Source organism: Equus caballus, chromosome 17 (genome assembly GCF_041296265.1).
Source record: "Equus caballus isolate H_3958 breed thoroughbred chromosome 17, TB-T2T, whole genome shotgun sequence".
Taxonomy (NCBI): Eukaryota; Metazoa; Chordata; class Mammalia; order Perissodactyla; family Equidae; genus Equus; species Equus caballus.
This window is the reverse complement of record NC_091700.1, coordinates 34,705,493-34,732,862: the sequence shown is the minus strand read 5'-3', so window position 1 is coordinate 34,732,862 and position 27,370 is coordinate 34,705,493. Positions and strand designations below refer to the sequence as shown.

At 38.7% G+C, this 27,370-nt stretch overlaps 1 protein-coding gene across 1 annotated transcript in view; it reads right to left on the bottom strand.

Annotated features, from left to right (window-relative positions):
* FREM2 (FRAS1 related extracellular matrix 2) overlaps positions 1–27,370 on the bottom strand; it is a 169,549-nt gene that overhangs the window by 94,954 nt on the left and 47,225 nt on the right. Inside the window, exon 3 of the mRNA XM_001915694.6 lies at positions 765–911. Coding sequence (XP_001915729.4) covers positions 765–911 — 147 coding nt within the window. The remainder of the gene's footprint in view (positions 1–764; positions 912–27,370) is intronic.

The following is a 27,370-nucleotide window of genomic DNA, read 5'->3' as shown; positions in this document are numbered from 1 at the left end:
CTTTCTTTCTTTCTTTTTTGTTTTGGTGAGGAAGATTGGCCCTGAGCTAACATCTGTGTCAAACTTCCTCCATTTTTGGTATGTGGGATCCCGCTACAGCACAGCTTGATGAGAGGTGTGTAGATACACAACCAGGATCCAAATCTGTGAACCCTGGGCCACCGAAGGGAAACATGCAAACTTGACCACTATGCCACCGGGCCAGCCCCACAACACATGCCATTTGTGTAGTGTTGGGGTTCTTGAAGTTTTAATGACCCACAAGAGCATTCAAATGCAACAAACATATAGTAAATTACACTTCAATGCCTAATAGGTTATTGAATAGTTTTTTGTTTACTTATTATTAAAGCAACTTTCGCAAAAGTTTTACACTATTTCAGCAGACTTTTATCCATAAATTACAGATTTGTCTAAGCCTATTCTAACATCTAGTGACATTTTAAATGTTTTAACTTACGAGTGATTACTGCCATGTTTGTAAAGTTATTTTATACCACAGAAAGATCATATGTAGGTAGAAGGTTTGAAGAGGTCTATATTTTGGTTACACATTTCCTATGTTTGCAGCCTTTTGTCTCTATGATTTAGCCTTGACACACAATTTTTGGCACGTTTCTTTAGCACTTAAAGAACCTTTAAATGTTAACATCTCCCTAAACTTTAAACTAGAGCAGTAAACTAAACATACTTTAATCATTGTAAAATTAAGTACTTCTGCTAGAAGAATGGGATTTTGAGACAGAAGTGCAAATTAAACTTACTTATAAATGAAGTCTCTCCCAAGTAACCTCTACGTTTCAAAACGACATCTAGAAATTTGGAGTCCTCATTGATCAGGTAATATTCCTTTTCGAAGGAGATCCATGCCCAATTCAGACGAAAATGCTGCTTGGTTAACCTGTTTCCGCCTGGAAAACAAAAATTTAAAGCTCCAAATTAGTGCTTTGTTGAATGAGTGATCATAAAAATTCCACAGACTACTCTAATGATGCGACGCTAAAAAACACTAAATCTACTTGGTTTGATACACAACTCCGGAGTGCGTACACGGAGGTACAGCGACTGTTCAGCGACTGTTATACAGAAATACAATAGCTGACATACCCTCGACAAAATCCCGTGATCTTTCGGAGAGCAAAGGAGATGGGGAAGGAGCCTACAACTACCAGAAGCAGTTTGGTTCAATCATAAAATCAAGTATCCAAGTTGCAGGATGACTCACTTCCCACAAGGTGCCGCCGGAGAGCAAGTTTTTCTACAGGGGAGGCTTGCATGGCTCATTTGGGAAGTTACACACACAACTTCACAAATACCTTTTTCTGGTTCACTGAGCAACTGGGTGGAAGGCTTTAATTATAACCACTTAAGAAAAAACAAATATCCTTTCTCTGCCTCCCATCCCCACTATATTCCGCTCCATTCCTTCGAGCAAACAGACAGCTCTTTTCATTGATTCCCTTCTACTCTGGAGATAAGACTTTCTCCTCCCACCTTCCCACCAAAATGGAGCTGGGCGCCCATCAGGAGAAAAGAAACCTTGTGTGCTCTCTAACGTGAACGCTGCTGTGCTAGGTGAATGAAAGGAGAAATGCTTATCAGCTGATCACCCTGTCCTATCCTTCTGCTTCCTTTGATCTGCAGCAATTATTTCCGAGTAAGGTGGGGTTTATAAACAAAGGCGTCAGTAATTTCTTTGAAGTCCTTCCGTAAAAGGGTGGAAAAAAGCCCAAATAATAAACACAGCTAGAGGCACAATTTTAACTCTAGTTTCTTCTCTTCTGAGTTCACAGAGGGAGCGCTACAATAGAGAAAAAGAAGAGGCAGGAAAACATCAAGACTTTAATAGACTGAGGGCAAAAAGTCTACACAAGGAGAAACAATGAATGAATAAATACACGAAAAAACTGTTCATCTTTGCTGGAAAGTCTGAAAAATAAAAACTGCAGCGACTTTGAATGATCAATTGACACGTGCTAAAGATTAAAGAAATACCTAGTACAGCCGAAATTATTGCAGAGAAATTGGTTTTCTTGTTTTGAATTGTAAATTAGCACAAGCCTTTTAGTTACATGGCAATGTGTGTAAGAGGCAAAAAGATGTCCATACCATTTGATCTTTTAAATCCTTCTGTGGGACTTCTGCTTTAAGAGAAGCAAAAGTATATTTGCAAGGAACTATTCATGGCAAGATTTTCTAGAATAGCCCCTGAACTGAAAAACGTAGAGTTTACTTCATTGTGGTAGACCAAATCAGTGAAATGTTGTTCAGTGATTAAATAATAAATATGTAATTTTTGTTGAAATTTAAATACACAAACAAATGGTCTTGATGCTGTGAAGGTAGCTATGTAAAATGGGGCTGTTAGGTGTTTTAAATTGATGGGATTACAGACCTTTCATTTTTTTTAGTTCATGTTTAAATATAAGATATAACTAGATGGGAGAGCAGGAAGTCCACCCTGCATTTTGTCCTTCTGAACATATTATGCCTAACATCTCCTGGACACTGGGCGCTGTTCTGGAGAGGAGAGGCCGTGGGCTGGAGGCTCCTCAGGCCTGGAATGGAAGGCCCACTTCACTTCTTATCTGCTGTCTGACTCTGAGCAAGTTTCTTCTCTAGAACTCTGTTTCCTCATCTGGTGAGTCAAATGCAGTAACATTAATTAATGCCTGAGTCTGCTGTGAGGATCAAGTGAGATAACCCATATATGCACATGCACAATGTGGTACATAGATAGCATCATTCAACAAGTGGTAGCTCGCGCTCTCCTGCCACACTGCACATGCTCAGCTCCATCCTGCATACCTACTGCCAGACTCTTAATCTGCCCTAAATCCCCTCGCACTTAGTTCTCCTTGTTGCCTTCCCTACGGCTGCTGCAAACATCCAGGCAGCCCATCTTCGCGGACCTCCAGTTTCGCCCTGACCTACCCTGTCTTATTCCCATTGCTTTCTAATCTGCTCACTCCGAGGTCCAGCCAAGAGTCTTGCTGCTCCACGGACTTGCCACCCCCACTCTTCCTGTCACCTCTGTTCTCTTGCCTAAAATGATGACCCCATCATTCTTTTGCTCACACTTTCCACTCCTCAAAGACTCCCTGTACCACCTCCTTCGGGAAGCCTCCTGCAGTGGCTCCGGCCCTCTCATCTCTGATTCTGCAGCTGTTAACATATTGATTACTCTGTATGGTTTTGCACTTTATCAGATATCCTCTCATATTGTTTGTTCAAATTTACTAATTGTACTGATTTTTGTCAGACATTGAGAGTATCCATTCATTCTTTTACTGTTGTCAACACTTAGTCTTATTATCTTTAAAAATATATATTTTTTAATTATTATGTTTGTTCGGTTACTTGGGACATTTCCTCATGAAAGTAATAGAGAAGAAAGAATAGAATAACATTTAATCAATTAAATTAATATATAAAACACCTCTGATTTCTCAACTAATTATTACATGGAAACAACTTTATGCCACACTTCTGAGTCATTTAGATTGCGACTCCAGCAAGTCCCAGATTTTATTCCAGACTTTCTGTCATGCTATCTCAGCCAGGCCTTGTCCATTCTGTCACCTACAGCTTCACATCCCATCACTTCTCCTCGTATGGAAATATTGAGTCACATCCAACTTCTCACCGTTTTCAGAACCTGATGGGTGCCTTTGCCCAGAATATCCGCAGCTTCCCTACTCCTCGTAACAGTCTGTTTAGGTCCAACACACCTCCCTACAGCTCAGGAAGCCCGGCTTAGCATGCAGTGTGTGCTTGTACATCTCCGACAAGAGTCCTTGTAATTCTGTCTCTACATGCATGTGTCTGCATCTAACCGCCTGAGCCCCCCAGCACAGGCACTGGCCACGTTCATCCTTCTGGGCTCCAAGTGCAACGCAGTGCCTGGGACACCACGAGGACTGAAGACTCATTCCTTGACTGGAGAAACCTATGGAATAAGTATGATCTTTAGTAGTAAAGTGGCTACTTTGTGACTCCTGTTTATTTTATTCCTTTCTTCATAACAGTTTTCAGCTTACACAAACAAATTGCATACTACAGTCTTATGTGACTTGTGTTAGTCCTCTGACCAATTCAATAACACTTATGTTTAACAAATATATTGTATTTTATAGCTCTGTATACTTTATTCCTGACTATTTCCTTCCCCTATATCCAAGAATAAGAGATCACTGAGGGTATGGTTTCACTATTTCTCAAAATTTTGACAATTTTTAGCTAATTTTGAAATTTGATTCTAATCCTTTCCTGAGATCTTCCAAAAAATGTCATTCTTCTAAATATTAGGTTTTAAGAATATTGAGTCAATGAGGCCCTCCGTGGCTGCTCTGTGCACAACAGCGGGCCCCCGTGCAGGCCCCAGCGCTCTCCAGCCCTTTTCCTGGGACTCATTCTCTGCGGTGCTTCCACAACCTCACATGGTACACGTGCCGATGTTTCTGTTTGTTCACATCCTGTCTCCCCCTACTGCAAACTGTGATGCAGGAGGACAGGGAGTGCATTTTGCTCACTGTTAGAAAAACACCTGTTAAATGAATTCAACATTCTGATGCTCTCATTGAAAGACGTTTGGTAGCGCTTTGTCTATCAGGCAGTATAAATGTCCTATGTAAATGCAACGTAGCTCTTTCGTACTGGATCTTTGTTAAAAAAAATGTAATTGTTTTTAATGACATCCTCTCTGAAATGTCCTGCATACTTCTATTCTCAAGCACTGTGTAAAGATTTTAAGTGATTGCCTATAACTGTGAATTACTAGAATTTATGTGTATCTAAACGACACCTCCGGGGCTTATTGAATGGTCTTGGGCGTAGCTCATTTTATCTCCACCTACAGATTTATAAAGCTGATTTTCTGGGTGGTGCTTATGTTCTGGAAGGATGAGGGTGCCAGGTTACTGGTTAATCAGGGGTTTCGAGTGACACACACTGAACAAGTTTGCCAGGATTTCATATGTCTGCCACCTTGAGATTTTATTTGAAATAAAATTCAGAAACAATACTGAGAAACTTTACCTAGTTAGACAGTGACATGCGCCAGGCTAACGGTTTTAGATGCTTAGCATTCACTCTTAATGGGGGATTTTTTTTTCTCTTTTGGTGAGGAAGATTGCCCCTGAGCTAACATCCATTGCCAATCCTCCTCTTTTTGCTTGAGGATTGTCCCTGAATAACATCTGTGCCAATCTTCCTCCATTTTGTATGTGGGATGCTGCCACAGGATGGCTTGATGAGTGGTGCATAGGTCCACATCTGGGATCCAAACCCGCGAACTCAACCACTATGCCACTGGGCCAGTCCCTAAATGGAAAATTTTTAAGTATATATTTTGCTAGAGAATATGAAGTTAAGTGTATAAAGCTTAACTCGGAATAGAATTAAATACTAAATAACTACTGATTTAGATACATGTAAATTCTATCGCATTTCAGAATTTCTAAAACCTTAGGTACTGCTCAGCATGCAGGAGTGACGGAGGGATTGGAGGAATTAATCGGTAGTTTATTGTAACTCTTGTTATTAAAACTGACCTTGCTCAGTGGAATTCTATTTTCTCTAAAGAATGGGAAGACATGTTATTTCTTCACATATTACATACCGTGCAAACTCCTCCAAAACCTCAATAGATGGGAGTAAGCAATGTTGCCGCTTTTAATAACAATAGCCACAGCTCACTGAAAGTAAAATTTCAGATAAAGTTAAACAACTTAAAAAAATGACAGGCTTTTCCTTCAATGTGATTCTTTGCTTTTCTAAAATAGATTCTGTCACCAATGATGCACAGGGAGCTAGTCTCAGTGTCTCACTGGAAACAAATTAAAGTCCGTAACTTGTGTCGCACATCCTACAACAGGTGCCTGACAGCTGATAAGCACACTCCCAAATGCTTTGTCCCCAAACTCTGACACCAAAGCCATTAAGGTTTTGATGAAAAGACCTCTTTTGAAGTTTTCCAGCTGGTCTTTAGTCGTCTTCGTTTTCTTTTTCAATGGGAACACAAGAGTTTTTTTAGAATAACAAAGAATCACATCGTTCAATTAACCCTCCCTAAGAACACAGGGCTGCCTGACTTCTCTAAAGACAAAGCATACATCTTCCGTGTGAAACTAGTGTCACAATTTTGACTCATACTTGATAAAGGGTAATTTCTGCATACCCACTTAGCTTTGAAAATCTTTTTCAAAATTTTCTGACAAAATTTTTCTTGGAGAAAAATTAGTTACCAATAGAACATAATCCTGTTGGTAATATTTTTCTAGCTTGCTAAACTTCCATTTGCCCAGAATAAAGTTCAGCCTGGAGGCTGAATTGGAAATCAAATATACAGCTATTAAAAAGCTGGATATCACTCTTTAAATCAGCGAAAGAAATAGATATTTATACTAGAAAAGATTAAGCTAACAATATTACCTAACTTCTTGGGAAAATTAGATAATTTGCCTTTTTTGTTTTTTTGGCTTTTTTTGGTGAGGAAGATTAGCCCTGAGCTAACTTCTGTGCCAGTCTTCCTCTACTTTGTATGCGGGATGCCTCTACAGCATGGCTGATGAGTGGAGTAGGTCCGCACTCGGGACCTGAACCTGTGAACCTAGGCCACCGACGTGAAGCGCATGGAAATTTAACCACTCAGCCATGGGGCTGGCCTGATAATTTGACTTTTAAATAGCCTTATTCTCTTAGAAGATAAGGATAGTTATTAGCAATCATGCAACTACCGTCAGCATCAAGGTTATTAATCACTGTGAGAATCAAAAATTAAAGTTGAAATAAGAAATTTATTTCATTGCCATTTCTTTGCTAGGATGATCTTCTTTTAAACTTCACTTTGCCTTAGAACTTTCCATACGAGAATCTTTGAGAGCTCCTGGAATCCTGTCCTGTGGCCCTTAAAGTCAGGTGGATTTTACTGTTTACTGAAAACCACCAAGTTGAAGCCAACTTGCTCTTAAACATCCCTGCCCCTGCCCCCAGGAGTTGACATTCAACTATGGGAGACGACACAAGTACATAGATAATGTGAATAAGCTAGAGATTGACAAGTGCTGTGAGAGACACTGAGAATGAGCTGTGGGAGTTCACAAGAGCGACGGATTACTTTAACCCAAGGGGATCAAAGACAACCTCACGGAAGAGATAGCATTTAACTGGAGACTTAAGTACACGATGGTATTTGGACATTCGGAAAGATGGGAGGAAGGTGTTTCTGGAAGATTAAGTACAAGAACAGAGATAAGAAAGGCAGTAAAAAGGGAACTTCAAACAATTCAATTTGGTAGGAGCTCAGGACATTTACTAAATAGTTCTGTCTTTCTCTTTTTCCTATTTAAGTGATTGGATATTAAAGACAAAGAGGGAGTGGTCAGGATGGATCCAAAATCTGCCCTGGGAGGGGTGACAGTGGTGCTAATCCCACCAGTCACCCTGTGACCCAGACACCCAGAGATGAAGAACCTTGACCTCAGGGCAGCTGTGCCTTCCTATGACTGATGGAGCTCCTGAAGAACTGGGAGACAGACACAGAAAAGTTGTCAATAGATTTTATAATTTTGTAGACAACTTAATAATTCCAGGGATTGTTTCAGTCCAACAGTAAGCTATTCAAAAATTGCTGCCAATGCAACTTTTGATAATTGATGTATGATTTTCTCCCTCCATTCTGTACACACCCACCCACACCATTCCCACCACCATTCATATTCTGAAAAAGAGGCAGCAGAGCACAAGGGATCAGATCCAGAAAGAAATATAGAGAATATATATAGAATGGTATAGAAAGAGAAGTAGCATGACAGAAGACCCAGAAGTGCAAAGAAATAGGCCCAGCACATGTTGACCTCTATTGGATAACACACTCATAGTCTTTCAGGCTATTCTCAGGAAAGGCACCTCTAAGCACACACTTCATAACTAGAAGCATAAATGGAGCCATGATATCTTGGTAATTGCCACATGAACTACATGGAATAGAGCTCAAGTATGGATTAGTTTGCACTCTGCCCTCTATTCTTCTGTAGGCTCCAAAGATAAATTGCTAGAGGATGTGGAGGTGGAGATGGGCCTGACAAGTACACCAACATTCACCTTAGAAGCCAAGAGCATCACAATCTGCTTTACTACATGTAGTTTTGTTCCTTAGGGACATTATTCGGTCATATATAACCATAATGGATATACAATGGATATTTGTACATGAGGTTACAAAGACTTGAATTTCTGTTCGTCTACTATAACAGAGGCTGATACACAGTCTATCCTCATTATTCCTGGATTTCACATTTGTGAATTTGTCTACCTGCTAAAATTTATTTGTAACTCCAAAATTGATACCCGCAATGCTTCTGTGATCATTCGCAGACACTTGCACAGCAGCTTTGAAAAATTTGCATCACTTGATGCTCTGCCTTCTTGTTTCAGGTCTCATACTGTAAACCAGTGTCCTTGTTACAGTCTATTTAGTGCCAAATTTTTCACATTTGTGTGCTTTCTCTTGGTGATTTTGCTGATTAAAATGTCTCCCAATTGAACCCTCATACAGTGCTGGTGGGAATGGAAACTAGAGCAGCCACTACAGAAAACAGTATGGAGATTTCTCAAAGAATTAAAAATAGAAATATCATATGACCCAGCTATCTCACTACTGGATATTTATCCAAAGAACTTCAAATCAACAATTCAAAGAGACTTATGCACGCCTATGTTCATTGTAGCATTATTCACAATAGCCAAGACGTGGAAGCAACCCAAGTGCCCATCGACTGATGATTGGATAAAGAGGATGTGGTGTATTTACACAACGGAATACTACTCAGCCATAAAAAGACAAAAATCATCCCATTCACAACGACATGGATGGACCTTGAGGGGATGATGTCAAGCAAATAAGCCAAACAGAGAAAGACAAACACTGTATGATTTCACTCATGTGGAAGATAAACACATGGATAAAGAGAACAGATTAGCGGTTACCAGAGGGAAAGGTGGTTGGGGGTGGGCATAAGGGGTAAAGGGGCACATTTATATGGTGACTGACAAATAATAATGTATAACTGAAATTTCACAATGTTATAAACTATTATGACCTCAATAAAATAAAATTTAAAAAAGTATATCTCCCAGTCACAGTGCCAGAGTACTGTCCAGTGTTCCTAAGCACAAGAAGGCTGTGGCATGACTCACAGAGAAAAGACATGTGTTAGATAAGCTTGTTCAGGCATCGGTTACAGTGCCGTTGGCTGTGAGTTCAATGTTAATGAATCAACAACATACTGTGTATCAAATTAGGTGTCTTTAACGGAAATATACATAACACAAGGTTATGTATTGATTGGTTAATAAACTGTTGTGATCAGAGGCTTGCACGGAATCTAACTCTGTATTTCCCTTAGGAGCAATCATTCAGTATTCACAGTGATTGTGAGACTATAACTACCGCAAATAACGAGAATTAATCCTATTTACTCAATACAAGTCACAGTAAGTTAGTCTTGGGACATGACAAAATGGAGCACAGGGAGAGGAAAAATGTTCCACCTCCACACACGTTTTTGCCTCCCTTTAATTCACCTTCTCCCCAGTACATGCCCAAGAATGTGAACTGGAAAGAACCCTCAGTCCTTCTCCTATGGGCAGCCTGGCCGCCCTCCAGCCATCTGCCCCTGGCCATGACAGCACTAGGCTACAGACACAGTCGTGGCTCAGGCATGAAGGGTGTACTGGCTCCCACATGGCTACCTGCCATAATTTGAGAATATACAAAGAGAATTTATAGGATAATATTTAACCTATGGGAAAATAATATACATGGGATGAATTCTGATGTGGAATAACTCCTAATCCTGCTGGAAAAATCTTAGGATAATTTGTTCTATGGTCTCAGTTTAAGTAAAAGCCCACATCAGAGATTCATGCCCATCTATGCTTGTTTGGGGAGCTGGAGTAACAGACCTCATGGAAGCTGATTTTCTTGGGCTATAAGGAGCCTCTGGAGAGAGAACTCATCACAGTAGAAATGGATGCGTCAGGCACAATAGACTGTACAAAGTCTTAAACATCAGAGCAAAGTAGGGATTCACATGTAAGAGTGTTACTCATCTCTAACTCATGCCCCCTGGATGACTGTTTGGGTCTCAGGAAAGAAGAAAATCCTAACTGGAAATTTAAGGAGATGCTCAATTGACCTTTCTTTCATACTAGGTTCCAAGCAGCATTCTTCTGGACATCCTTTTCCTTCAAAAAAGGTTAACAGGAAAGATACCACACAGCTCTGGTACCTACTCCCAGAGGCTCCTGAGGCCACAGGCAGATCCCTGTTATGGGAAGGCTGGACATAGCAACTGGGATTCCTGGCAGAGCTGTGGCAGTATTGTGGGGCTGGGCTTTTGCAGAGAACACCTACCCCTGGGCAGAAGCATGGGTTTGGACCAATCAGGTTTGGCACAACACAGGCACTGACCAATCATAAAAGACACTGGCCAAAAATAACTGGAACTCACTAGAGTGCAGGTGTAAACTGGCTGAATGTCAGCTTAGCCTTGGGGACCATGAAAATGCTTGGGCAGGAGAGCGGGACACAGTGAAGACCATGGTCAGGGTGATTTTGATAACATGTACATTATCTCAATGCATCTCACAATAACCCTGCGAGCTGGGCATTTCCACGGCCTACGGATGAGGTAGGTGTCAGGTTAAATCACTCACTTTAAATTCCTACAGGTACAGTATGTGGCAGATGTAGGATTCAAATCCAGCCTTCCAGTATTCTTTCTATACTTCCTCTGAGTAATTAGATTACTTCAGTTAGCTCGATATTCTGTTTACAGGCGACTCTAACTTAATTTTAATGTGCTTTAACTTAATTTATAAATGAGTGCTATTGAAGAGAAGCAAAACTGATGATCTGAGTGCATTTCCCTCTACTATCAGCAAATCCTCTTGTGCTAATGAATAAGTGAGGCCGACAAATGGTAAGAATTAAGCGGGAAAAAAAAGGGTAAGCAAGTCAGTTTTGAAATATTTGAGACTGAATCATAGAAAAATTAACACAAGCTAAGGGTGAGACCCTTTTGTTTTATGGATAAATTTGAGACTACAACCAAATGCCAGGGAAGCTGGAAGGAAAACACTTCTTCCAGGCTGAACGATGTGCTCCATCAGGCCGGGACTGGGTCAGAGCGGGCCTGCCAGAGCCTGCAGGAACCCCCCACATTTCTGTAAGCACAGCCCCCCCCAACTCCATCCCTAGAAAAAATGAATATGCTTATTTTCTGCCCCTGTAACAAAAAGAAAAGGAAAAGGGGAGGACCATGAGTTTACACCTCCTAACCTAGGGCTTAAAAATATTTCCTTAATCGAATGTGATTTAATTGTGCAACACTTTGCTTTCTTAATTAGAAGTTTAAACCCAGTGGAATGAACGTCTTCCCTTTTGGTATACAAACTCCCAGCATTTTGGAGCAGCTACGAACACTGGACAGCATCTTTCCTCACCGCTCATTTTACCAAGACCCAGACAGGCCGTGGTCTGAATAAGATGGCAAAGCAGCTATTTGCAGAAGAGGAATAAATTCCCAGGGTTTTTCACACCTAGTCTAGTGGTCTTTCCATTTAACAGACGGTGATCTCAAATATTGTTTTTAAGCATAAAATCACAAAAATTGTGTTTAAAACAATATGAAATTATGAAGTATATATATTTTAAATTTGGGGGGATTTATTTCTCTTTAAAGTAGCCCAGAAATAATTTTCTATCCTATTTTTTCCATCAACAAATAGAAGTAAAATCTGAAAAAAAACCCTCTATACTTTCACAGAAACAATAAGCGCTTTATCAAAAGCTGAGTTAAGTTTGTCAAGAAGATCCACACCCTCTCCCGCCCCCGGGGAAGGGAAAAAAACACAAAAAAACCCACCTGGTGTAGCGAGACTTCATGCATGCACTGCCTGGAGCAACATACACATTTATTAGATCTCTGGCAACACATTCTTAAAATAAACTTAATAGCCTTCAGGTCTCTGTTCAAACCAGAGCCTAATTCCTTTTGTGGCGCCAGACAGCTCCCCCACCCCAAGGAGACTCTGCAGGGAAATGAAAGCAGAGGCTCTCCGGGCACCTCTCAGAATAACCGGTTTAGCACCATTTAGTTAATTCCCTGTGAAGTGAGGTCGTTTTCTAATTCCTATTTACATAACAGCACCACGCACATTACCATAAGACACAGCCATTACAATTAACAAGGATTACAGCTGGAGGTGTATTTGGGATTTTCTTTTGAAAATGTGTTATATCCACATCGAGGCAAAAATATAAAAGAAAAACTCCCCAGCAGTGCTTTAATCTGCCTGCTAAAAAAAGAGCAAACCTTCTTTATCTTGATTTGTTTCTATTTTTACCAAAATTTAAATTTGATGGCTGGGATGGAGGGATTAAGGTAGGATGGGAGCACAGGAGTCATTCTATGAATTAAAATATTGAGAGTGAATTTTAACTTAGAATCCTAGAATGCCAAAGCTAAATGGGAACTCCCTGAAGATATTTTTAGTTTAATCTGTTGTTGTTTTTAAATCTGACTTGGTAACATGTGCTTAGGTATGGTTTTTTTCAGCAGTAAAATCAAGATTTGGAAGTTTTAGATTTCTAGATTTAGGATTAAAAAGAAATATGGGGAAGTACACCTGGTTACCTGGCTTTTGCTCCTGTGACATACTAAAAAAAGTCTTGTCATTGAGGTCTGTCAAGGAAGGAAGCAGAGAGACAGGGAAGGAGGAGGGAAAGACAGAGAGAGAGAGAGAGGACGGAGTAGAATACCGTCAATGCCATATATTTGTTTTTCACATTTTCTTCTCATTTATTTCAGATTAGTTTTACAAAGCTGGCTTTTGTACTTAACTTGCAGAATTATTTAATCAGTTAAACCCTTTGGTAACTGCTCTGATCCCCTTAAATTTATGCCTGAGCTACAAAGGCAGCCCTCCTTGGTGATTTTACTGTCTCTGATTAATATAAAATATTTACATATTTAGCTGCCAAAAGAAAAAAAGCATAATGAATATAAAGACAAGTTCGTTTGGCTGTAGAACCTCAGAGCTCATAGGAAAATAATGTAGACAACAAACAGCAATTTGTGTGTTTGGATAGAGCTCTGTGCTGAGCAGGCAGCATAACGATGGTTCACATATAGGTCATTCTACAAGACTCAGACTCTAGTAAGGAGGGTAAACCAAAGACCATACATAAACTATAATACAAAACATAGGGTAAAATGGTGAACATATAATACCTGGGGCTCAGAGCGGGGATGGGAGGACATTCGAATGGGGAGACCATGAAAGGCTTGGCGCAAGGGGCACTGTGGAGGGACAAGGAAGCATGGTGCCACTGTCAGGGGAAGGAATTGCAAGAAAACAGGCACAGGAGAAGGCCAGAACTGTGTGGGCAGCAAGAAAAGAGTCCAGCTTTGTAGGGTTTGCAGAAGCAAAGTGGAGAAGGAGGAGATAAGCTGGAAAGTGAGGGGGCCAACAAAGGAAACTTGGGGCAGAGAAAGACATAATCTCAATTCTGCTTTCAGAAATATTAATTTGGTAGACTTATTCAAGGATTTGTTAGAATAAAGGTGGATTAGGAATCAAAGATATCATTCACAAATACCCCCCAAATTAGGTTTTCTGCCAGTGGAAGAGAAAACTTATATGATGATACAAATGAGTCTATAAATACTGCCACAAGAAAAAATAAAAGTTTTGTCTCTAATAAAATAGGAATCTTTAGCATATTAACATTTGTCCATGAACAAATAAAATGGCTAAGCAGAAATGCCCACCATAAGCAGCCAATATCAAGAATACTTAAACTAGCAGAATGGACACAAACTTTTGCCAAAGAGCCCCATCAAAGAATTCTTTGTTAAAATTTTTTTGGCAACTAACTTTGTATGAATGGAAGTCAATAAAGAAGAAGGACTCTCTCCTCTGAATTTTAGCAAAAAGGTCTATGGTCTACACTTTTTAATATGTATGCGTTAGAAAGGCACTGATGTCTCTTTAAAACTGGAAAACTTAGTGTTCTGTTTAAAAATAATTTACAGCTTGGATATTCTTGCTTTCAAACTAAAAGTAACTTTCCAGTTAGAAAAAGTTTGTGTGTTTAATCCACTACTCCTGTCTGTTTAAACAAAAGTGCTTTTTTTACTGAGGGACAAATATACTATTAGTAATCAGATGTCATTATTAGTAGTTAAGGTATTTCAGTAATCCTTCAATGGGCTTCCGGGTTAAAAACTTTTAAATAAATATTATCAGCAAACTTCATGAGTAATTTTCATAATAGGCATTATATAAAATAAATCAGGGTGAGAAACTAAGACTTTTATTTGAAGATCCTAAAATTTAGGCCAGCTATGTACTCAGAGGTTTAAAAATCAGGCTTTATTTAAATGTACATAAATTCTGAAGTTCTAACAATTTTTCTTTCTTTCTTTCTTTTTGTTTTGAGTCCTTAAGAAAATGGTTTAAAGGAAGGTAGTCTAAGAGTTCATTTATTCTGAGCAGTCAAAAAGAAACAATGACTAGATTTCTTGGAGGAGTTTTGGATGTAAGCGTCTATTTGGTAAAAATCCAAATGCATACCACAGGTAAAAGTTTCTCTGTCTCTCAAAAAAAAAAAAAAAAAATGAGGATCAGTGTGACAGGATTTTAGGTCAAGATAAACTGCATTCTTCTTCATCTGGTTAATATACAATGCTGGTAGCATTTTATGAATCTTCTGAGCATTTCAGACAATGATTACTGCAGAGAATTCATGGGTTGCAGAAACATTTTTAAAGGCTTCCTTGGAAAGCGAATATGTTGACTCTACAACTCATAACACAGTTTAAACTAGTATTCTCAGTGGGGAGGGGTAAGTGATTTTGCCCTCATGGGGACATTTGGCAATGTTGGGAGACATTTTTTGATTGTCACAATGGGGAAAAGGGAGAGGATGCTGCTGGGTCTGGTGGGTGGAGGGAGGGAGGCCAGGGACCCTACATGGCACAGGGTAGTTGGACCTCTCCCTCCAACAAAGAATTAGAATTATCTGGCCCCAAATGTCAACCGTGCTGCTGAGAAACCCTGGTCTAACATTACATTCTGATGTATCAATGTATATAAGCTAACATCAACATATTATCTGACTTTTCTCTCTAAATTCCATTTTTTTAATGAATTGCTAATACAGGTAGTCAAATGATAAACCTGTCTCCTCTTCTTACATAAACATGCAGAACTTTTCAAGTCCATCATTGATGTGGGAAATTTCCTAGTACAGAGAGTTTATTCTCTTGTAGGAAATAGTTGAGCCAGTAGTTTTCCTACTCAGTCAGAATTTATGGCTAATCCCCTGGGAAGTTAGGGGCGAGGATCTCGGGGAATGCACCAAACTGCCCAAGTGATACTGCATGCATGATTTAGAATTTAGTATAAAATCAAATATGTGGGCAATGATTTCCATTCTAGAGCTTTCCAGCAGACTAGGCTTCACTAGAACATTTTAGAGTTGACAGTATGAAGTAGGATGGCTTCCTAAGGTTACTGCAGGAACGTGAAGCTGGGCATTGAACACAAGTCACCCAGCTTTCCATGCATTTTTCTACCTGAAAGGAGAAATGCTACATATTCAAGTGCACATGTATGCCAGTATGTATATCTGTGTGCACACACACACACAGACACCCTTTTATATGCTTTTATAAAAAATGAAAATACTGCTCAAAACATTCTCCAGAAATATAGAGCACACAGCCCCAAAATACATGTTTCAACCTTACTTTTCCAGCCCCAAAATACATGTTTCAAACCTTACTTTTCCTGTCTGTTAACAGGTATTAATTTTTTAAAAAATGACTGAGTCAACTAGGAGAGAAATAGCCTAGGATTAAGCTATGTAAACATAATTCTTTACTGTAGGAATTCTTAAGGCCTTTGATATGGGAACATACACTGAGCATGTACAAGGAAGGGACAGAGCATGCAGCATTTTCCAATCTCATTTCACAAGGGAACTCATTCCTGAGGGTATCATGTGAACCTCTGCTCTACAGAATGCACTTTGAGACAAGTCAGCGTGGAGTATAAACCATTTAAAATCCAGATATGACTAGAGAGTCTTGCACAGTATCAATCACATCCAAGTAACATAATTTTCAATTGTCCACATTTTATACCAAAAGTTGGAATTGTACTTCATAATCTTGAGGAACAAAAACCATAAAGTTAAGGGATGTCCCCCTCCTATCGGCTACACAAATTCTGGTTCAAGGTACTTCCATCTCCTAACCCAAACGGTAAAGTAGATATGTTAGCTTGCAGAATGCCAAGAAAAATAAACTAAGTTCAAGTAAACACAACTGACTACTAGTATACTTTTCCCCTAGAAAACACATTTATTGCTGGAGACACATGCTTTCCTTTTGTTGAGGCTTAACACTACAGTGCCCCAGCCCTGTTTTTTAATTAGTCAAATGTGGAATTAGATGTCAACAGAGACAAAGATTAGAATTTTTGGCAGGTTCCAAAACACAGCTAAAATCACCAACAATGCACAACGAGCCACGTCAGTCTCCCATTTCCAGTTGGATATTATTCCCTGTGGATATTTGAACCCTATGATCTGCCCGGCTCTGATAAGGGATTTAAAGGCTTACTAAGAAGAATGCCTCTGAAGCTATTAAAGCAACCAGCACGGGAAGAACAGGCTAAGCTGGGTTTTGGATAGAGGATAATGCTGCGACAAAAACGTTAAGGCTGATAAACAGATAAAAAATCTGAAAGCACATTGTTCCCTAGGCTTCCTCATCCCCATTAGTCCCCACTTGCCATGGGAATGTCAATAAATACAACAGCCTTGTACTCTTCAATTCTAGAAGGCAGCAGAAAGACATTTTTGAGTCATCAATTCACATCTCAACTGGTTGCTGTAATATTAACCAGTTCTACTGGAAAATACCTTTCATTCACTAAAGAATCAAATGAAAATGAAAATTGTTAATTAACTCCACTATTGGGCTATATATGTAGAGAAGAGTATATATATCAGGTGCTCTGAAGATTTAGGGCAAGAAATGAATACACACACACACACACACACACTCTTTGGGCCCTCAAGAAACTGATACTGAAAATATTTACAAGAGAAAATGCACACAAACGGAAAACCACACCTTGAGTACCTTTTAAAGAAGAAAAGGAAAACTATCTTTCAAGATTATAGAAAATTCTCGGAACGCTTTCTTAAGAGAGGAAAATCTCATAAATATCTTTTAGAACCTTACTGATAACAAAGTGAATGAGACAGCGGGAAACATCTATATTTCTTCTCTGTTTTACGCTTGCTTCTCTTTTCTCAACATGAGAGGGTCAGTATCAGTGGGGGATGGGAATCAAACCAGGAAATACCTGATAGAATTTATAGAAGCTGGACTTGAAAAATTTATATGAAGCTCTCACTCTTTTCATGCCAGCCCTCCAGCTCTGCAATTTCCCTTCTTTCTTCCTAACCTCAATTATAAACACCTTTACCTGAACACTATGTGTCAGGTATAGGACAACTTGTCTTAATGAGCTTATTCAGGCTAAAATATGCATAATTTTATCTTTTCAAGATTTCTTATAACAAAGGGCTCCTTGATATCAAATATTCTTCTAGTAGAGGAGATATTTTTAAGCACAGGTATTCCTTGAATCATTGCCTACTCTAGACCATTACCCTTAGCTAATCTTCCAGGGAGTACATTCATAAACTCACACGGTTGGCTCACTTCATCTTCCTACCACCACCCACTGGCCAGCCCCTATTCTTCACCCGGTCATTTCTAGGGAGAGGGTTTTGGCTAGAAATGTGATCTGGGTATTGTGAGTATGAACATGGACATTTTTATGTGTTATGGCAAATCTGGATAAGGACCCTATCACTCTTTACACTCAACACACCTAGACAGCATTACAGATCTTTCACTAGGAAGAGTCTGAAGACATATGGTAGCTTCTTTGGTGCACAGGTTTCTCTACTTCTGAACTTATTTGCAAAACATATAAAAAAAGTTAAAAAGGCTTGGGATGTTGTTATGAAGGAAAAAAAGTCCATAGTTATTGAGCCTATGTTTAGAGTTCCTAGTTAGCCTAAGGGGTTTAAAGGCCAAGTTAGGACAGATGAGTAGAGACGAATGCAACTATAAGAGTTCTACAAAACTATACACTTGCACATCTAATACTGAATATTTCTGCTGTATGCAGTGAGGCAAGACTCCTAATTTGTATGGTGCAGGGATCATGAGAGTGAGAAATGGGATTAGATTCTGGACTGGCCTTGTCAGCTTCCTGGTTTCGATTTGTGCCCATGATATGTTGGAGAAAAAAAAAATCCAGAAGAAGAAGGGGGCATTTATAAGAAGGAGACACGGAAGTAAGCCTGGTGTGTTCAGGCTGCTGATTAATCACCACCTCTTGACCTTCATAAGCAATCATATCAGAATGAAAAATAAAGAATGATATTATGAAACGTTAGAGGACTTACCCAAAGCTTTTATTAAAAGTGAGGTGGAAGTATAAGTAATTTTACTTAAATGAGGTGTTTCAGGATTGGTTTTGCAGCCCAGATTGTAACTTTTTAAAAATTTTACTTTATTGAGGTCATATTGGCTTATAACATTATGTAATTTCAGGTGTATGTGTTTTAGTTTGGACTGCATCATCCTCACCCCCAATAGTCTAGTTTTTTTCCATCACCATCCATATGTGCCCCTTTACCTCTTTTGTCCTCCTCTCATCTCCTCAGATTGGAACTTTTTATGAAGATGTGTCACAAAACATGAATAGCATGCTCAGCAATGCTTTTTTTTTTAAGGTAACTATAGTATTAGAAAACTTACTTCAGTGGTGAACATGATGTAGTCTACACAAGCATTGAAATATAATGATGCATGCCTAAAATTTATATAATGTTATAAACCAATCTTACCTCAAAAAAACAAAAAACAAAGAACTTACTTCAACAGAATTCAAAATAATTGGATCAGATTAAAACCTCATTAATTTATGAATATTTACTCCTCAGTCTTTCAGATTCTATATACTACTTATGTGTTCCTTATAGTTCTATTTTCCATACAGGCGTTACCTTATTACTTGAAGATTATTGAGCCATTCTTCCTAATTAATATTTTAATGGCAATGAATTAGTTTGCTTTAGAAAAAATCAAGATATAATCTGAATGTATACAGTTTTACTTCTAGTGAGAAACAGGTGATTCAGTGAGCTTCAATGTCACATTAGTCTCTATAAAACTAAATAAACAATGGCTGTGACTATCTATTACTGCATCATGGCATCCGTGAGAAAAAGCACTATTGAAAATCTGCCTAATCACCTGGATGAGGAAGGTGGCATTCCTTTTTAATGACAGAATTGGCTTCTTTTATATGGAATTATTTTGGATTAAGTTTGGTAACAAGTTGGAGTCATTCAGAGAAAAACTAAAGGTTTGCCACTACTCTGTACTTGAGCTATAATAGAATATTTTAGGTGTCTTTCTTCAGACTTCACAGATGTTCATAGTTTATATTCTTAGCTGAAAATCTTTAAATTCAAAAACATCTTTGGGTTTACTCTGTTCATTTTAACTTTTTTCCACCTTTCCCTTTCCATTATAAGAATTAAGGGAATTTGTCTTTATATGTTTTGTTTTAAAAGTATTTCACTGATCTTCAGCAATATTTACCTGTAATTGTTTCTATAAAAATACATACATTGCTAGCTATTTTATTAATCCATTTATTGTACAAGTAATTATGAGTAACCATGAGGGACTAGGCACCATGCTTGGTTCCAGGGACATGGATATAAAAGGCAAGCTCATGATGTAGTAAGGGAAAAGACAAAGAAAGACATCCTTACTGTTCTGTGTGGTAAGGATTGAGATATTGGAGGGCAAAGGGTACGGTGGTGGTTTAGAGGATGCACACAGTCTTGAAGACTCTGGAATGCAATTATGAACAACTGTTATTACACTGCTCTGTAATAAAGTGATGCCTCATGGCTTATTGACAGGTACAAGATTTCTATGCTTACACTAAATAGCCCCCATTGTGCCATTTGAGTTTCTGAGCTTGTTTTAAAATAGATGTTTCTCTTTCTTCCATTATTGTAAATTGTTTGCTGTCACTTATGTTATTAATGCTCCCTTGCTTTAGTAGACTCTCTATCCTCACCCTAATGTTATCCTTGAGATTTGCAGGGCCTTAAATAGTGAGACAAACTGAACTACACATGCTCCAAGTGAACCAAATAGGAGAAACTTTGCCACATATAGTATTTTTAGAAATAGCATAATGGTAAAGCACGGACCATCCAGAAGGGGAAAAACCTGGGTGGAAAACTTGCTCAAGTACGTCAAGTATAAAGTTGGCTGGAGTACCCCTGGATTGTATAGCTTAAGTGTAGATTGGGAGAAGAGGAGACCCCCACATAGAAGCATACCTTTGAGTAACGTGGATGAGACAGTGCGTGGACTTAGAGGCATCAATTTTGTTCATCAAAAGCTTGTTTCATCTAATTACTCCTTCTTACCCCCCAGATAGATAAGTTTGCCAAGTATGTTGAGTTTTATACATGTGAAATGTTACAGTACTTGTGGTCCTAGTTCAATGTCTAAGTTATCCTAGAAACACTAGCTCAGACCTTGCTACATATAAAGGAAGAATGTGATTGCCGTGACCCTGGCAATTATACAATTGCAGTAACTCACAAATGTTGATTCTTGCCAATGTAGAAGATAGGGGACCAAGTTAAATCTTTATTTAAGTTCTAAACTCAAAACTCAATGGAAGGGGCCAGCTCGATGGTGTAGTGGTTAAGTTCGTGCACTCCACTTCGGCAGCCCACTCACCAAGCATCTCACGTACAAAAAATCGAGGATGATTGGCACAGATGTTAGCTCACAGACAATCTTCCTCACCAAAACAAACAAACAAACAAACAAACAAACAACTCATTGGAAGAACCGTTGTAATGTAGTACAGAACAAGGGTTGAGGCTCACAGTTAGAAGATTACATATAGATCACACACAGACACTTCTAACCTCTTTGGAAGCCTGACAAAAATTGTAATGCTGTAAATAGTAAAATGACATATTCTCCAAGAACAAAGAGAACAGGAAAGAATGCAAAAGCAAAAATATTTGAAAACTGGAAAGCAGATGGACAAGTGTAACAGACTCAGAAGAACATAGAAAATAAAAAATGAAATCAGCATTGGGAAAAGCCCAGAGACCTAATTTGTACCTGAGAATCCTAAAAATGCACAGAAATTGATGTTACCAGGTAGTTCCTCACAGCTAGCCTCTGTTTTATGGCCAAATTCACATTCCTGGTACACTTTCTAGTCCATATAATTTCTCTATATGAGGAAGCTGATCCCATTTCCCATCTATAAATGGGATCATAAGAGTATCATACAAATGAGGGAATTCTGCCTCATGAAACACAGCAGAAATACCCATCATTAGATTTGCAAGGTCATGTTCTGTAGAACTCTCATAGTTGCATCCGTCTCTATTCATCTATCCTAAATGGGTCTTTAAAACACTTATCCTGAGTAGGAACTCTAAACATAGGCTCAATAGCAGGTAAAGATATTTAAAACCTGAACAGTTGAGAACACTGAGGAAGAAATGTTGACAGACAGGAAAATGACTGCCTAATTGTTATTGTAAAGTGCTACTTTGCCTTACTTATTTCAAAAATTCAAAAATATATTTTTAGTGGTTTACTCATAATGTATTTTCAGTCTTGGATCAACATGTATTTTTTTCATCATCAATATTTATTAGATAAACAATAGAAAAAAATAATCAGAAAACCTCAGTGCCTTCTCTAGCTCCAGATAAGCATATTGGACTTCAGCCCCACATTCACGTACTTGGCTTAGGAAGACTTTACATTGGCGTTTTGACTAAATGATGCCCACTTTCACATCCTCACAAAAGTGCATGCAGAGTTGCAGCTACATAACCTTCCATGTGGATAATTACCTTCCATGACTGATGAAAGCAGCTGCTTCAACTCATGTAAGGGAACGAAAACAAACTTTTCAAAAGGTTAAGTGTCAGGGAGCCCATTAAGTGAAGTGCTGTTTAGGTAATGACCATCTCTGATTTGTGCTGTTTCTGAGGAAACACTAAAAGCGAGTATCCTCAGTACCTTAATTAACTTCTGACCACAACTTCCTGGGAACAATAGAGGGCCACACTGTTAGTTGTTTGCCATATACTGCATTTTACACACTCAAGAGCTGACTTCAATTGTACATGTATGTTGATTTTTCAGAAAAATTTATTGCACCCAAATTTGTGGTATTTCGGTGACTCACTTCAGGGTACAAAAAAATGGTTTTCATTAGAGAGAAATTCTGCTTATTTGTAACTTGGTGGCCTTAATCTTTCTTCTGTTTGAAAATGTGTTAAAAGAGCACAGGATACTCCTGGCACTTGCTCATCTTTCTATTTCTTAACGTCTAACATTGCTTCCTCCCAGTCCCCTCCCAGTGCTGAATCAGGCATGAGCCTCACTTATCTCTTTTGTGGCCATACTGCCCTGTCTCAGGGTGCTGTGGTTTAGTAGAGGAAATGCATGCTTTGGAGTGAGACAGACCCGGGTTTGAATCCCAGCTCTGCCAATTACTCTGTGTAACGTGGGATATCTTACTTAATCTCGCTGTGCCTCAGTTTCCCACCTTGTAACATGGGGATAAGCACTTTATAGGTTAAGGATTTGGAGCCAATGAATATAAAACAAAAGTGTATATTCTTTTATATAATTTTGGAAGGTTTTGTGTGTGTGTGTGTGTGTGACGTGTATGTCCACTGAGTGTTGCATTGTTGAACTGTGGAACTTATTCTTCCTTTTCTAGAGAAACTGTCTTCCTCATCACTATTAGGGCAGGCAAGGAGTCAAGAGTTGTAATCCAATTCTCATTCCTATCTTCCTCTAACAATAACCACCAATAATGAAGCAAGCTTCCAAATGAATGCTGTGTGTAAAACTTTTCTAAACCCTTAGTACACAAGATCTCAATTTTTAAAGAGGGATTGCATACAACTGTGTTTCTACTTGCAATTAAAATTTTAATTACCATCAACCTTTATTGATGCCCACAGGGTCAATAACATTCTACTAAATTTTTCATCATGACTGGTGCTCTAACAAAATCAGAGAAGTGAATACAGAATGATCCATTTGTTTCCTTATGAGGCATAGTGCTTGCAAATAGGATACTGTTATTTTCTTTGCCTCTTTTGTTTTTGCAATGAAGGATAAGCACAGAGAGCAACATGATCATTAGATTCACCTATTGGCTGCAATTAAGCACATCCACAATTCATGTATTTTCACGTTCACTTGAGAAGCAATAGCTCCTGATGGTGCACATGCTGGTAAAGCCTCATTTCAAATTGTGCATGTTTAAAAACCTCACTTCACTTGCTGTCACTCATTTTTTACTTTGCTACCATTCTGTAATGTTTATAAATCAAAATAATCTATCCCTATAACATGAACATGCAATGCGTAATGAAAATGTCATTTTAAAAGCATTTTTTCCATGCCTTATTAAGTATTTGAGCAAGCTTATTCTACTACTTACATTTCAATGAGTTACTTGTTTACTCATATAAAAACACATTAATGAAGGACATATTAAAAATAGATTACTGTAACTCTCAACAGGAAGTTTCCCAAGAGTTTATAAAACATACTTAAAAGTTTTTGTAAAAGTATGGAATTTGTTTGTCTTTGAAATGCCTTAGAGAATCAAATGAATAAATTCTAAGAGTGGAAAGAACAGTTGAAGAACTATGATCCATCTTGTTATTTTAAACAGACTTAAATGTAAGCCACTCTAAACTGAAGGACAAAATTGTGTTGGCATCAGCAGTCAACACCCTTTTCTGAATGTTCTCAGACCTGAAGTGTGTATGTAGATTTGAGGTTCTGATACAAATAACACATTTTCTAAGCTAACGAAAAAAGCAACTTTAAATTATGTCATAATATGTTCCAACCGCTTTATCAGTATCAATAAACAAGTCCAGCCACGCATTGTCTAACCTAATAAGACCCGGAATCCATGTGTGCAGGGGATACGTGCTAAAAGAGTGAACGCAGGAGAGCCAGGGAAGGAGGGATGAGAGGGGACTTTGTGGAGAAGTTGAGAGTTTGGTTGAGTCAGAGAGAGGGATGATCAGAGCAGGCTCAGGCTTTCTAGGAAGGAAAACAGCAAGAACAAGGGAAGGCATCTATCGGTGGGACAATGTGATTTCAAAGTCAAAGACTACACACTGCATCCTAGTCTCTTCACCTTCCTTCAACACTTTACCCATATTGCAGTAGGTTTTCTGGTCCCACTAAAATGGTGTTTAGCAAGGTCACCCATCAAATCTTAGTCATCAAATCCATGGGGTAGATTTTAGTGCTTGTCTTCTTTCATCTCTTCCCGATATTTGCCAATTTTTAAAGTCATATTCAATTCATTTTGAAACTCTTTTAACAATAATAAGAGATGGCGATAATCATTACTACAACTGTCACTAGTTTATAATTTCTATTACTACTAATACTCCCTCTACCAACAGCAATTATTGTTTACTTACTGTGAGCTAGACGTTGCCAAGTGCTCTCCATATATGCTGCTACCTAATCCTCACATAACTCCTATGAGATAGATAGGTTATCGTACCCATTTTCAAATCAGGAAGCTAGAGAGGCATAGAGGGGTTAGTTACCTTGCCTAGTGTGATACAACTAGTATTTCTGGAATCAAGGTTCAAAATTGACATCACTCTCTTTTAGTTTTATCCCAAGCTTTCTGGATGTCTCATGTCAGCTTCCTTCATGAGCTTCTCTTTCTCAAGAAATTCTTCAGCTATTGCTTCTCCCCAGGGTTCCATGCTTAGCAATCTGCTGCTCTTACACTCTGTGTCTGACTGATCTTTATCCATTCTCATGGCTCCAGCTCCTACTTGTACTTCAATTACTTTAAAATCTGTAGATGCATCCAAACCACTTTGATCAGCTCCTGACCAAGACATGTCTGCCTCAATGTCCGACAGGTACCTGGAATTCACATATATCCCAAACTCACTATTATTTTCTGCAAAGCCACTTCTCCCGCTACGTTCCGTATGGTAGAAATTAGTGCTTTCTTCCTCTCAGTACCAAAGCAGAACACGGAGTCATAGCAGCTTCTCTCATTCACTCACCTCCATATCTAATCAGCCACCAAGTCCTAAACATCTCTGGAATTCATCCCCCCTTTCCTTTGCAATGGCAACTTCCTTGTGTCAGCCCCACATATTCTGTCTGCCATGGCTTTCTATCTTGTATATCTGCCTCCCATCTCACAATCTTTTACCCACCCTCCAACCTCCACTTAACTCCCCAATAATCTTCATAAAACACTAGCCTATATGATACCATTTCCATGTGAAAATCCCTCACTAGCTTCCTTTTGACTTGAGGATAAAGTGTAAAACCTTAAAACGACATATAGGAACCTTCATTGTCTGGCCTCTCCTTACAGAATGGGTATCATTCCCCTGGTGCCTCCATGCCAACTGGTCAATCACCCCACACCATCTGCTAGTCCAGAAACACGATGTGTTCAACTCTAACGAAGACGTAGTGAACATCTATTACATACTCAGCACTAATCTATACTCTTTCCTTCAGTGCTATATCCTGTTTTCCTAGAAAATTCTTGAGAGCCACTGTGTTTTAATTTACTATTAGCTTTGATTTTCAAATTACAGTTCAGAACTGGTGTGTACTCCACAGATCAAAACAAAGTTTTCTAGTAGTTTTATGTATGCATGATAATCTCTGCAACCTGCACTTTGCCATAGGCATTCAAGAGAAATATGGTAACATTGTTTTATTCTTTCCTTCAGGTTTGTCTTGGATACTGTTTTTAATTTTAAAAAACTAAATAACAAAAACACGTACATTCCAACCATCTAGTGTCAAAATAATAACTGTTTAGAGGGCTTCTTGGGTTCTTAATTATTCAAAAACAATCTATTCGTTATTTTATTAATTTATTCAACAAATCTTGAAAATGTGCGATGTTTAAGGGGCTGTGTCGGAGGTAGAGGACACAAAAATGAAGGAAATAGAGCCCCCAAGGGAAAATGGACAGAAATACCAACTACTGAAATGCCCACACATGCACAGGACTCTCGTGGGCAGGCGGCACAAAGAAGTTGCTTTGGATTAGTCACTAGTGGTTTCCAAGAGGAGACCATGCTGAAGTTGAATCTTAAGCAACCAAGAGGACTTAGTTTAAACAGAGACGGGAGTAAGGACATTTGAGCCAGAGAGACCACCAAATGCAGGGGCCACTAAAAGTAAGCTATGAGAGAGAAAGCAAATAAAAAAGAATTAAGGAAGGAAGAACAAAAGTAAACAGTTCATATGTGAATTACCTATCTGTATATCTTCTGTTGAAAGTTAACACTATGTATTGGTTAATGGAATTTCCATCAAAGGGAAATGTGTTGGTTTTTAGCATCAAGATAAATTTCTTTCCATGATGGTTTTCCTTATTTATTTAAACTAGGAATATCCAATTATCTTTTACTTTGTCATCCCAATGAATGAAGTTTAACCATGAATCTATGGGTCTGCTTCTCCCATAAGCCACATGCTCAAAACAATCTTGCTATAGAATATTATGTTGTATACCTAACAGGAATAGAGAAAACATACTGCCATAAACAAAGCCTTGGTAGGGAGTGTGGAAAAAATGGAAACACTTCATTGTAAACCATCAAAGAGGTTTCACATGTTGAAATAGCACAAAATCTTACAGTAAAATGTAAGTACATTTTTCTCTCTAGCTTTCCAAAAAACAATGCCCACTCCCTGGTTACAGAGAGCAGTTTTAATGATATTCCGATTAATAAAATCATGACACTTCTAAACACATTCCCTTCACATAACCAGTCTCTCAACCCCTATTTCCTGGCATCTGCTTTTAGGCTCATTTATTTCCTTTTGAAACAATTTTCTAGCACCCTAAGGCCAGAAAACATAAGCCAGTTAGAACCACTTGCTAAAAATCATTCTTACAAATAAGTTACTTTCTAGTTAAAAATTATCTTTCAAGGCTTGAGATATCTTGTATCATTAAGTGAACCTCTGAGGCAAAGAAAAGCTTGGCTGAATAAACAGTGCAGTCTAGTTTAGTTCTGAGGGCTGGTGGCTGGGGGCACTCAGGACACATTAACACGGTTTCATGCAGCCAAAGGGAGCCATATTGTGCACTA